This window comes from Mustela nigripes, chromosome 18, assembly GCF_022355385.1.
Source record: "Mustela nigripes isolate SB6536 chromosome 18, MUSNIG.SB6536, whole genome shotgun sequence".
Classification (NCBI taxonomy): Eukaryota; Metazoa; Chordata; class Mammalia; order Carnivora; family Mustelidae; genus Mustela; species Mustela nigripes.
This window is the reverse complement of record NC_081574.1, coordinates 25,348,997-25,362,080: the sequence shown is the minus strand read 5'-3', so window position 1 is coordinate 25,362,080 and position 13,084 is coordinate 25,348,997. Positions and strand designations below refer to the sequence as shown.

The 13,084-nt window shown below is 39.7% G+C and overlaps 1 protein-coding gene across 4 annotated transcripts in view; it reads right to left on the bottom strand.

The window, feature by feature from the left end:
- The window catches only part of TRIML2 (tripartite motif family like 2), a 50,804-nt gene extending 39,683 nt beyond the window's left edge, over positions 1–11,121 (bottom strand). For all 4 annotated transcript variants that reach the window (XR_009401065.1, XM_059384093.1, XM_059384092.1 and 1 more), the window contains exons 1-5: positions 11,044–11,121; positions 6,047–6,427; positions 5,689–5,784; positions 3,037–3,228; positions 1,548–1,688 (exon numbers count right to left, since the gene is read on the bottom strand). Coding sequence is in view for 3 of the 4 variants with exons in the window: in XM_059384093.1 (XP_059240076.1) it covers positions 1,548–1,688; positions 3,037–3,228; positions 5,689–5,784; positions 6,047–6,235 (618 nt within the window). In the remaining variant the exon portion in view is untranslated. The remainder of the gene's footprint in view (positions 1–1,547; positions 1,689–3,036; positions 3,229–5,688; positions 5,785–6,046; positions 6,428–11,043) is intronic.
- Positions 11,122–13,084: the final 1,963 nt, after the last annotated feature.

Sequence of the window (13,084 nt, the reverse complement as noted above, 5' to 3'; positions counted from 1 at the left end):
TTATACCATGAATTAGATCTCTATGGTTTATTATTATTCATTACAAGTTTGTACCTTGAAACACCATCACTCTTATCAATGTCCCTCTACCCCTACCCCACTTCCCCAATAACCAACATTTTACTTGTTTTTTTAAACACATTTAAATTTCTTTAGATTCCACATATAAGTGACATCATGCAATAGTTGTCTTTCTCCCTTATGTTGCTTAAAGGCATCATGTGCTCAAGGTCTATCCATGTTGTCCAGATGGAAGGATATTTTCCGGTTACTTGGCACAGATACTTTCTCCTGATATTCCATTATACAAATGTACTACATTACATAAATGCAATATAATCCCATTATATAAAGGTACTACATTTTTTTCATTCATTCATCTGTTAATGGGCATTTGGGTTATTTCTAAACACGGGAGTGTGTGTGTCCCTTGGAAATCCTGTTTTCATTACCTCTAAGTATATGCCCAGAAGTGGAATTGCTGGATCATACAGTAAATCAATTTTTAATTTTTTGAAAATTAAAAAAACCTCCATATTGTTTTCCCTCCCTTTTTGCCACATCTTCACCAGCACACATCATCTCTTACTGATGATAGCCATTCTAACAACAGCTGAGAGGATCTACCTAACAGCTGTGGGTTTGATTTGCATTTCTCAAAGGCCATATTTTCCATATCTTACCTCAGCTATCTTATCCTGAACAGTCATCACTCGAACTCTGCCCATTTACTTTCTTTTCATACACTGCGGTGAAGGAACATGCTAATGAACTGAGGACAGTGGATGGAGCTAGGTCAGAAGCTGAGCTTAACGGAGTCACCCCTACCTTACCCGTCCTGAAGTAGGTTTGGCCCTAGAATAGAACCTAATAGTTTAAGTGCAGGGGCTTCCCAAATAAGAGCACCCACTTTGCAAACGTAAGCCTGGTGGCAGAAGGATGTGGACAGAGTCTTAAAAAGACAATAATTAACTTGTTGAAAGGTAACGCATGGTACAAGGTTTAAAATATGCAATATTATACAAATAAATCTCACCCTTGTTTTTCCAAGGTTACCGCTCAAAGTTTGTGTTCTTTGTGTTTATTTTGCCAAAGGCAGTCTGTGAATGTTAATGACCATATGTCTATACATAGATACATATCCACTAAAACCAAACAAAAGGCAGTTCTACATGTTTTCACTTTAACTAAATGTCCTGAAAATAACTTTTACCACTATGGAATTGTTTCATTTTTTTTTTTTCTGGTTGCAGAATATTCTACTCTATTGATGTCATAGTTGGACTAATCAATTATTTACCCTACCGAGGGACCTCTCAATTCAAACTAATTATTGATAGCTTCAAGGTGAGAATTTGCATCATGAAGTAGCTTTCACTAGGCCAGGATTTTAGACAACTCATAATGTTTCTGGTGACTGAAAAATAGCCTATACCACCCTCATGCACGTTTGAAAACCATCGAATATTCTACAACTGACCCCTAGTGAGTACTGTCCACCTCTCCCTTCTCAAATACTGTAATGACGATCATTTCTGGAATCTTACCTGGAGGAACGCTAAGTTGTATTCCCCACACTTCTTCTCTAGCTCTGCAATGATCCTTTGGAGGCTGCAGATATGTTCAGAAAGCCTGACTTCACTCTCCTTCAGCTTATTCATGTTCTCTTTCCCCAAATCGCTCAGTCTCTGCAGAAGCATCTCCTTGTTACTATTTAACAAGTGGTTAACTTCTTTTATTCACTAATTTAACCATCCCTTAAACCCAATTTACTGACTGCCATTTCAGAAATACATATAATTAGATAAGGCCCAATACCCCTTTGTGTTAAGGAAGACATCTCAATTGAAACTTGATTCTTTGACACGATGTATTTATATTGATGTGGAAGGTGTGCATGTAGTCCACTTATTCAGAAAACAACCCGACCGTAAAACCAATCATATTATTTTGCTATTTTGTTCAGAAAGTTTCCATTTCTTTCATTAAGATTTGATTCTAATAATTTAATCAATTAATAAGAAATAAACAAGCCACTGATTTTTTTAATCCTTGCAAAGATGCTGTTTTTTTTTCCTTAACATAAATGATGCATATTATACCCTACTGCTGATGTCACAGGTTTTTTGTTTTTTTTTTCTTTAAAGATTATTTATTTATTTATTTGACAGACAGAGATCGTAAGTAGGCAGAGAGGCAGGCAGAGAGAGAGAAGGAAGCAGGCTCCCCGCGGAGCAGAGAGCCCAATGCGGGACTCCATCCCAGGACTCTGAGATCATGACCTGAGCCGAAGGCAGAGGCTTTAACCCACTGAGCCATGCAGGCACCCCACAGCTTTTTTTCTTAAAAAATAATATGTTCTTGGAGAGCATTCCTAATCTGTACACATAAAGCTGTGTTATCTTTTCTAAATGCTGAAGAGCATCCCACTGTAAGTATATAATACAACTTATTTTGAGAGTCCTGTATTGATGGATATAGGTTGTATTTAATCTCCTGCTATCATAAACATTACAGTGTTAATAATAATGCCTAATAGTTACTGACTGCATAATATGTACAAACACTGTTTAAAGAGCTTTATGTAAAAAAAAAAAAAAAAAAAAGAGCTTTATGTAGATTATCACACTCAATCCTCACAGTAGTATTATAAAGTAGGGGCATTATCCCCATTTTAATAGTGAAGGAAATGGAGTCACAGGTTGAACAATGTGTACAGGTTAAATTAGCCACTTACAGATTAGTAAATAGCAGAAGCCAGATAGGATCCTCATCAATCTGCCTTCAAAGACTACCTGTAAACCATGGCTTTATACTGGAATATTTACAGCATTCCCTATTATCTTTTTATAGGCATGTAAATGTATTATAAGAGAATGATCAGAAACAGAACTGCTGGGTGAATATATATATATATTCTTTTAATACGTTCATGGTTGTCACTGGATGTCTCATTTTTAGAATTGGCATAATGCGCGGCTCTCCCTTCTCTCAGTTCCCAAACACACTGTGAGCATGCAGTTTTCCACCTCTCACCTGTAGCGTTTCCTGGGATTTCTCCTTCAGCTCTGTGGCGAACTCTATCAGTTGATTCAGACCTTCTTCCCTGGTGTTGGAGTTGGACACACCCTCTTGAAGCCTCTGGAAATTCGTCTTCTCTTCAACCATCAACTGGAACCTTATCCTATATTCAGACTCAATCATGTCTTTAAAATCCTGTTCTTCTCCCTTCAAGACAGATAAAGGTATGACAGACTTCAAGTTAAACACCAGGATAAATATTTATGGTCAATTTCCAGACCCAACTCTGACATAAAGACAAGAAAATCTGAAGTACAGGGAAAGAAATACAAGGCATATATACAAAGGACAAAGGAAGTTTTGAGCCAAGATCAACGAACACATCACCATAATCTTTAAACGTGAAATGCAGGTAAAAAAATGTTAATTGAGGGGCGCCTGGGTGGCTCAGTGGGTTAAGCCGCTGCCTTCGGCTCAGGTCATGATCTCAGGGTCCTGGGATCGAGTCCCGCATCGGGCTCTCTGCTCAGCGGGGAGCCTGCTTCCCTCTCTCTCTCTCTGCCTGCTTCTCCATCTACTTGTGATTTCTCTCTGTCAAATAAATAAATAAAATCTTAAAAAAAAAAAATGTTAATTGACTTAGAAAACTGAGAAATCTTAAGATCAACATGACAAAGAGGAGACAGGAAAACTGAAAGGTGGGGCAAATGGCTTTTGCAAAAGCTTTGGATAGGATCAATGAGGAAACAGGAATGAAAGGGTGACTCCCAAGGTTTTTAGAGAAAGCAACTGCAACAGAAAAAGGGAAACAAGAAAGAGATAGATCGAGGTGGGGACTGTATCAGCAGCTCAGGTTTTGACATCCTGATTCTAAATAGTCACTCAGACATCCAAAGAGTGATGCTCAGTAGGAAGATGAACATGAAAGTCTATCACCTGGAAGACTGAGCTAGAGATGTACATTGGGAGTAGACAGCTTAATTATATTTCATCTCATGAGACTTCATGGAATTGAGATTTATCCAGAATCTGACCACGGCTCATGACCTTAACAGTCCCCCGGTGGGTGTCCCCACCACTGCTCTCACCTTCCTACAGTCTAGTCTTAACCTCAGCAGCCAGAGTGCTTCTGTGAAAACTGGAATTCAATCAAGCTACCCCTGTTCAAAACTTTCCATGTTTCCCTATTTCATTCAAAGTCAGCAGCCCTGTATGATTTGGCCCCCTTATCTTCTGACCTCACCTACCAGTTTCCACTGCCTTCCCAACCCCAAATGAGTACATACCAGGTTCTTCCCAAGACTGCGTAACTCAGGGGGCGCCTGGGTGGCTCAGTGGGTTAAGCCGCTGCCTTTGGCTCAGGTCATGATCTCAGGGTCCTGGGATGGAGTCCCGCATGGGGCTCTCTGCTCAGCAGGGAGCCTGCTTCCCTCTCTCTCTCTCTGCCTGCCTCTCTGTCTACTTGTGATTTCTCTGTCAAATAAATAAATAAAATCTTTAAAAAAAAAAAAAAAAAAAAGACTGCGTAACTCAGTTCCTCACCAGCTTGAGTTTTTTCAAACGCCACTTTCTGAACAAGGTCACTTTATTTCAAAGTACACCCCATTATGCTTTCCTTTTTTTTTTTTTTTTAAGACTGCATAGCATTTACCACTTAACATTCATTTTACTTGCTTTGTTCACCTTCCTTCAGTTGCAGAAGGGCTGACTTTTTTCCCCTCCTCTCTTGCTGCTAAATCCCCAGCACCTAGTATAGTCTCTCCCAAAAGCAGGGCCCCAATATCTGTTGAATGTATGGGGATCAGTTGAAAAATTCTTGGAGAGCCAGTCAATTCTCCTCCTCTACCATCCTCAACTGGCCATTTATTCTCTTTAAAAACTGAAAGGAAGAAGACCCAGAATCTGGGATACTTGGCACAGAACACAGTTAAATACGAAGAAAAGATGTGAATTCAGAAGTGAAATGTGGGCATAACAGAGGATAAGCCCTCATTTCAGACGTAATTCTCAAACTGCCTTTTTATTTATTTATTTTTTTGTTTGTTTTAAGATTTTATTTATTTATTTGACAGACAGAGATCACAAGTAGGCAGACAGGCAGGCAGAGAGAGAGGAGGAAGCAGGCTCCCCGCTGAGCAAAGAGCCCCACGCGGGGCTCAATCCCAGGACCCTGAGATCATGACCTGAGCCGAAAGCAGAGGCTTTAACCCACTGAGACACCCAGGCACCCCTCAAACTGCCTTTTTAAATCGTTTCAGGATTTATATGGCTACCAACAGTAGAGGAGATATTCATTCTCCCCTGGCTTGGTATAAACTGTGTTATCAATCTTCTTTGCCTGTCAATAAGGCTCGCAAATGATGTTTCACAAATTCAAGAGTTAATCTGTACCTCTCTTATCATATACAAAGTTCAGGATCTTTTTAAATGCTCAAAAGATGGTTGCATTTTCTGTTCTGTGAAAACTCCTTCAATCATTTTTTCATTGAATTTCTAGCCTTTTGCTTATTGACTTTTAAGAACCCTTTATTCGTAAAGAAATTAACACTTTTCATACCTATGGATTTCAAATATTTTCCCCGCTTTGTTATTTATCTTCTGACTTTATGCTTTTCGCGATCCAACATTATAGGTAATTGCCTGCTCAGGCTGGAGATAAGCACTGACCTGAATCATCACCATTCTTTCTTGCTCATCAGCCAATATGCTTTTAGCTACTTCAAGTTTCTCCTTCAATGTGTTCAATATCTCCTGGAATAACTCCTGCAGAGAAACAGATCACAGGATTCTAGCTCAAGTAATTGCTTTACAACAGTTAGCTTATTAATCGGAGACTATGGAAAAGGCCAATAGCCCCATGTTGGCTTAGTCTCGAAGTTTGTCTAGGTACGGTACTTATCTAGTACTCTTTGATAAGCAGAGCCTGAGGGAATGGTCTTGGGGGGTCAGGGAATCTGTCCTCCAAATAAGTTAGTAAGAGGAGGCAGCCAGTGCCTGAGTGTTCTGGGATCTGCAGGAGGCTCACCCTGTAGCGGCCAGCAGCCTCTTGGACTCCGAACACCACGTGACTCTCGTGCCCCTCGGGGTGGAAGCACTGGCCACAAAGCAGCATTTGGTCGTCATCACAGAACAGCTGCAGTGGCTGTTGGTGTTCCCCACAGTAGGCATCTTCTGGGATTTGATGCTGTAACTGGGAGCGGAGCTTCTCGGACATCCCTGCAGGTGTCCTGGGCGACGGCTCCTCCCGCGGAATATTCCCCTGCGCTCGGAACCGAAGAGTGTCACGGTGAAGCGGGGCACTCACAGCTGCCGACCTCACGGTCCCTGTGCAACCCACGACCGAGCCTCAGAGCAGGGCCGCGCCTTCGGGGCGCCTCAAACCAGCAGGTCTTCCTCCGCCACACGCCTGGGGAGAAAGACCCCAGGAGTTACACCAAGTCCTCAGACTGGAGGGGCTCTCGGGTTTTCTGAGGATTTACAGCTATTGGCTGAGAATTAGTTATACGTGTTCTCACATCGTTGTCCTGTAAGGTGTTTAAAAAAACAAAAAACAAAAAAAGGCAGCAAAAGGTAAAAAAAAAAAAAAAAAAGGTACTTACGGAAAAGCAAGGCGCATTAATAAGCATTGGAGAACATCCGGGACTAGAGGCAAAAGCCTGGCTTTAGGCATTTAAGGAAGCGCTCCCTCTCCCAGGAATTGCGCAAACCATAATGCGCTGGCTGCTTCCAGTGCCTCCTTAAGAGGGAGCGGCACGTGGGTGCCAACTTTAAGGGGCTCCCATTTTCTAAGTCCGCATGCGCCTGAGAGCGAGGCACCTCAGGTGTCGTGTGCAAAGCCCAACACATGTGTCGCCTGAGAGCTGGCCAATAAAGACACCGGTTAAGAAAATATAAAGGCAACCCCCAAAATAACAACTTTACAAAAATACTAAAGGGATTTTTTTTGAATTCAGGAAACAGAACAAGGCGTTATCTCCAGCATCCCCATTTCCAGACAATTCTGATTCCCTCGAGCAACAATTCTATGTCTTTTCTAGAAACATTTTATTATTTCAAAAGGGGTTAACCGCTTAATTTGGGAAACTTTTCCCCATTGATTAATTGCCTTGCCTTAATTCCTTTCTAACTCCATCTCCAGCCATTGTTATGGTGGGTACACCATAGTACAAAGTATTGATTTCTTTGAAAAAAAAATTCCTCTATCCTATTTACATTTGTTCCCATTTCATCTCATTAACCACCTCTTTGGACAATGTCCCTTGAAACAAATCAACCTGACAGACCTAAAAACCCCCTAATCTGTGGATTTACTTCCTTCTCCCCTCCCTGCCCCCCCATGCTCTCACTACCACTGAAACCTGGTGATTAACTAACCTCCTGCCCTTTCATTATGTTTAAGATCTGCAAAACATTTTTATAATTCCGAAGTTGATTAACTGTATATATGAGATAACTTCGTTATTTGTTAGAATAAGCAGCCGTTTTCAAAGTGTGGTTCTCAAGACCTGATTTGCCTTTTTACCATGTTGACATGTGCACTAATCACAGATAAAACTGTTGCCATCTTTCCATTAATCAAGAAAGTAGCACCAACTGTTGTCATGTATTGTGTTTTCCTTTTTGAAAAAAATTTTTTTTTATTTCAGAGAGCGAGCCAGCACACAATCATGAGTTGGGGGGAGGGGCATATGGAGAAGCAGACTCCCCGCTGAGCAGGAAGCAATACAACGCATTGATCCCACAACCCAGGATCCTTACCTAAGCTGACGGCAGATGCTTAGCTGACTGAGCCACGAAGGCACCCCTGTACTGTATTTTTCAATTTCTACATAGTTGCATACTCCCAGTTAATTTTTTTTTTTACTTGAGTATTCTTAATTTCTTAATTCAACTTTTGAGTACAGGATTTAATTACTATTCTGGGTGACAAAATGAAAATTATGTATAAAGCACTTATGCTGCATATAGGAATACAGTGGTTGTTTCAAGAAAAACACTTTCTATAACTAAGTTACAAGCTATACTAGCCACACTTTTTCACAGCACATTTTTTTTGTTGAAAGAAGAAATGAGACAAATGTGGTTATTCAGATGTAGCAAATTGGAAGATATTTTCTCAAACACTAACAGAGTGACCCTGTCATTTCAAGGAAACCAACTGAGTGTCTTAGTTGTCAATGACAAAACTCTGGCTTTGGAAAACTTGTATCCACTATTGTAAGCCTAACAGCTCCTCAAGACTTTGACAGCTTCTTTTCTGACAAAATTGGTGGTGATATTAACAAATGTGACTTGGATATTGTATATTGAAATACATCAACATGTGGAAAGTCTGAAAACTCAGTGAACCAATATTTTCTGAAAGACCAATACGTGATATTATGAGATTATGCAAGGGTAAAATGTGGATGCAAAGTGTAAGACAGACCAATATTTTAATGTAACAGAAAACATTACTGGTGATTTCAGGAAGAAAAGTCACAATTATCTGAAAAAAAGCTATTAGAATGTGCTCTCCTTTTCCAACAATGTACTTGTATGAGGACAGATGTTCTTTATACATTTCAAGTAAAATAGCACTGTAATAGATGGAATGCTGGAGCAGATGTAATAGGTACTAGCTATTGAATGAACCAGAAATTAAAGAGATTTGCAAAATTGTAAAACCATGCCCCTCTTTCCTGTAACTGCTCAGAGGATTCCTCATAAAAATGTTAGGATTACTTTTAGTAAGTTGATACTTTTTTTAAAACTAAGTTTTCACTTGTAATACAGGGACTACAGATACGACACACAAAATGCTTTTTGGGCTCTTCATTAGTAATTTGAGTGCAGAGCAGTCGTGAGGCCAAAGTTCAGAGAAGGCATATTCCTTAGAAATGGGATTCCTGGTAAAAATATACCCATAATTTTGGTACATTTTGCTGGATTCCAATCATAAGGTTGTACAATTTTGCATTCCAAGCAACATGAGTAAGGGTGTCAAATTTTTTGCCCACTTGGCTTTATATTATTTTCAGCTTACACTTTATAGAAGATTTATTTTAGAGAGAGAGTGTGCATGAGTGTGAGCAGCAGGGGGAAGGGGCAGAGGAAGGAGGAGAGAGAATGTCAAGCGGACTGCGTGCTTCCAACATGGGGCTTGATCTCCGTGCGCACCTGAGGTCTTGACCTGAGACAAAATCAAGTGTTGTCTGCTTAACTGCCAATCCCACCCAGGAGCCCCTACATTTTATTTTCCTATGCTAAAGGGCTATTTCATTTATTTTTCTGTGAACTCTATGTTTTAGACTTTTACCCGTTTTCTTTTACTTGATTTTTGTGGTCGTCTTTCCTTCATTTTAAGAGCTATTTATACAGTGAAAAGAGCATACACTTGTTAATACACAAATTGCAAATATTTTCTCTCTCCTTGCCATCCATTTTGAATTTGCTCCAATTTCTGTTTTGCTGCTTGGATTCTTGAACCTCCTTGTAGTTTCCTTTGTTTTGCTTCCCTGAACATGGCCCAGATCACTCAACTGAAAAGACTGATCAGTTGCCAACTGAACACATTCACAATCCAGCAACCATTCCTGGCTTTATCTTACTTGATTTCTCAGCAGCAGTTAACAAAGTTGACCAAGACCATCCCCTTGGAATGTTTTCTTTCTTTTGCTATCAAGATCATAGATCTGATATCCCTCCTACTTTACTGGTCTGCTTCTCAGCAATCTTTTTTGAGCTCATATCCTCTAGAGCCTCTAAGTTTTGGGGTGCTTCATGGATCAATTCTAATCCCTTATTCTAGTTTCAGTGTCTCCCCAAATAATTACATATCCAAAAACTTAAGTACCACTATCCAATTTAATCTTCTACCTCCATACAATACTCCCAACTCATTTGCAATTGAAGGTCTAATAAGCACCCCAAATTAGCAATTCTATTTTTTTTATATTTTATTTATTTATTTGTCAGAGAGAGAGAGAGAGAGAGAAATTGAGCATGCTAGCACAGACAGACAGAGTGGTAGGCAGAGGCAGAGGGAGAAGCAGGCTCCCTTGCCGAGCAAGGAGCCTGATGTGGGACTCGACCCCAGGACGCTAGGATCATGACCTGAGCCAAAGGCAGCCGCTTAACCAACTGAGCCACCCAGGCGTCCCCCAAATTAGCAAATCTAAAACACTATCCAGGATTCCCCAGCTCACCCTAAAATTCGTTCATTTACAACATCTCAACTAGTTTATGTTCAGCCCTGCCCCTACTCACACCTCCAAATCCTCAGTTCGACCAGAGTACTATTTTAAACCTAAATCAAGGTTTCTAACAACCTTCCAGTACACTTAGGATATAATCCAAATGGCTAACCAAGTTCTCCGTGGTCTTCCTGCCTGCATATAATCTCACCTCTAGCTTTACCGAACCATTGTCCATTCCAGTTATGATGATAAATCCATCTGTGCTCTTCAGCTTGGCAATGATTTTCTCTCATATTTTTGTAATTCTAGTTCCTTTTTTCTTACCTTCAGTTCTCAGTTCAAATGTCCCTTCAAAGAGGCCCTTTTGAAAATACTCTCCCAACATTCACTCCTCTCATTTTCTTTGTATCTAATATAAAGTATGAATGAATATATTTGTTGGCCACTCTCGATCCACAAGAAACTAGAGTTTCTTAGATGTATCTGCACCTGACATACTAGATGCTCAATATATATATATATATTTTGAAGAAATGTTTTAAGTCAGCACAAAGTTAAAAGGAAATAAGAGGACAGTGAAAAGAGAGATTAGATATTTTTACAGAAAACAAGAGAAAGGAAAGTTGGAGAATAGTGTGTCTTCCTAGAACGTTGACTATGTGCTAAACTTACCAACACTTATTTCATTTTTCTTAATTTCATTTTTTTTCTCTGACTTGGCTTTCTCATTTTTTTATATGGTTACATTCCATAATATACATTAAATCTTCCACAAACATTCAGATCAAGTCTAGATATTTAAAGAAAACCATGACTACGGAAATGGTCTTCCGAGAAAGCTCACCTTTGTAATCCTGGTATTTCCCTTCAGGGAAAAAGCCAAAGAGAAGATCGGTAACCGAAGAGCCTTTATCTGTTCAGCTGCTCCCTGGTCTTCCACTCCCATCCTCAGGTGGCAAACCTGTGATGTTTCAAATTCTATCCATATAATAAATCTAGGATAGTGGTTATCAAATTTCAGCAAGCATTAGAATCATTTGAGTTTATGGAATCAGACTTCTGGGCTCCACCCCCCTCGGATTTGAAAGAGCTGTATGGAGTCTTTTTATATTTTAATGAGCTTCTAAAAGGTGCAGTATAGCCAGTGATCTTGGTTTAATCTCTTCGGGTGGGTCACTATTTTGTTCTATCTCCAAGGTTTTAAACAATGCCTACTACAAAGTACCCCCTTAATTTTTTGTGTGTAATTTATTAATTAAAGTTTTAACTATATATATACTATATATATAGTATATATAATAAATATATGTCCTTTTAAATTAATTAATTTGTTCATTCATTCATTCATTCATTCAAAGGAAGAAATCCTTCTACAAGCCCTTACCCCAGAATTTCACTGTGTTTTCTCCTTAGCCATACCATTTTTTTTTTAATTCGAAGTTTTAATTAATTCCTGGACTGGTAAAAATAATTCCATGAATTCTGTAAACCACTGCATAAATGCTGTAGTGTAAAAAAAATCTAAACAAGTGTTAACTTGAAGCACTTCACTATAAGGAAATGATGATGCATTATAAATACTACCTTCTGGATTAAGAATTTTCTGTTCCAGTAACATTATCATCGAAATACTCAGAACACACATAGATTTACGCTTCCATAAATTAATCCACATGAAGCAACCACACTGAGTAGAGGTATCCGGCGACCCCAGTTACACAAACAGCAGGGGCTAGAGCCTGACCACTAACCGTGAACACTGGAGTCCAGAGGCAGCAGAAACGCGGTGGGACTGAACGCAGCACCCCCCTTCGCCAGCCCCCTCGCGCCCAGTGCTGAGGCCGCCCACCTATGGGACTGTGAGGTCCTGAGATGCCTGGCTCTTGAGGCCCTCGGGGTGGGGAAGGCTCCCTCAGAACTAGGCCATACAACTTAATCTTAAATCATCAGAGAATAATACCTGAGTTCACTGTTAAGTTTTCAACGTTCACTGAAGTGATCATGGCATTAGTTGTGGGTAGAAAAATCAAGAGTAGAAATAACAGCTTGAGGAATGTGTCACACATGGGAAGTCCAGGGATAATCCCATAGTTCATCCTTGGCCTCAGTGTAGAGAAAACACGCACAACTTCCCAAGTTTCACAATTCTGCCTCTGAACATTTTTCACTACATCCGTCAATCCCCTGCTAATCAAACTACAGTGATTTTTTTTTTTTTAACTGCAAGCAAGACAATGAGAAATTCCACACTTGCTATCTATCTATGTAATCTGATTTTCCAGAACCTGGCTCCACCCCATGGAATTTTAAGTACATCTTTTTCCTTTATCTCAACACTTAACTCCTCTGCTAAACCCAGATCCCCCAGGCCCCTTCAGAGAGACTGCGCTCATTTTTGCTTGCCCCTTTCTTCCTCAGCTGGAACAGTCTCCTTTTCTACTCATATTTTTTTCTACCCAATCCTTTTTTCCTAAGCCTTGATGCCCCCAACTTGTGAAGATTTTATCAGTTACTCTGTCATTTATTCTCATGATCCAAGCTTCATAGTTAATAAGATTTCATTTTGACATAATCGTCACATCAAAAGATAAAACATCAAGCAAAATTCTCCTGTCTACTACAGTAGTCTCTTAAAGCCTATCTTAGATTTTAAGCAACTAGTAAATTACCAATTCTAGAAGATTAAATATTTTAACTTAAAATAATTCTAGTAGTTGTGTTATGTAGTGTGCTAAGAAAGTTTTCATATCACACAGTCCTGTGAGACAGGTGGTGTCAGAATACATTTTACAGCTGATAAAGCTGATGATTTAGAGGTTAAGTAATTGACCCAAAGTACTCAGTAACAGAAGATTACAGATCTAGGTTTTGAGTCACAAGATTGT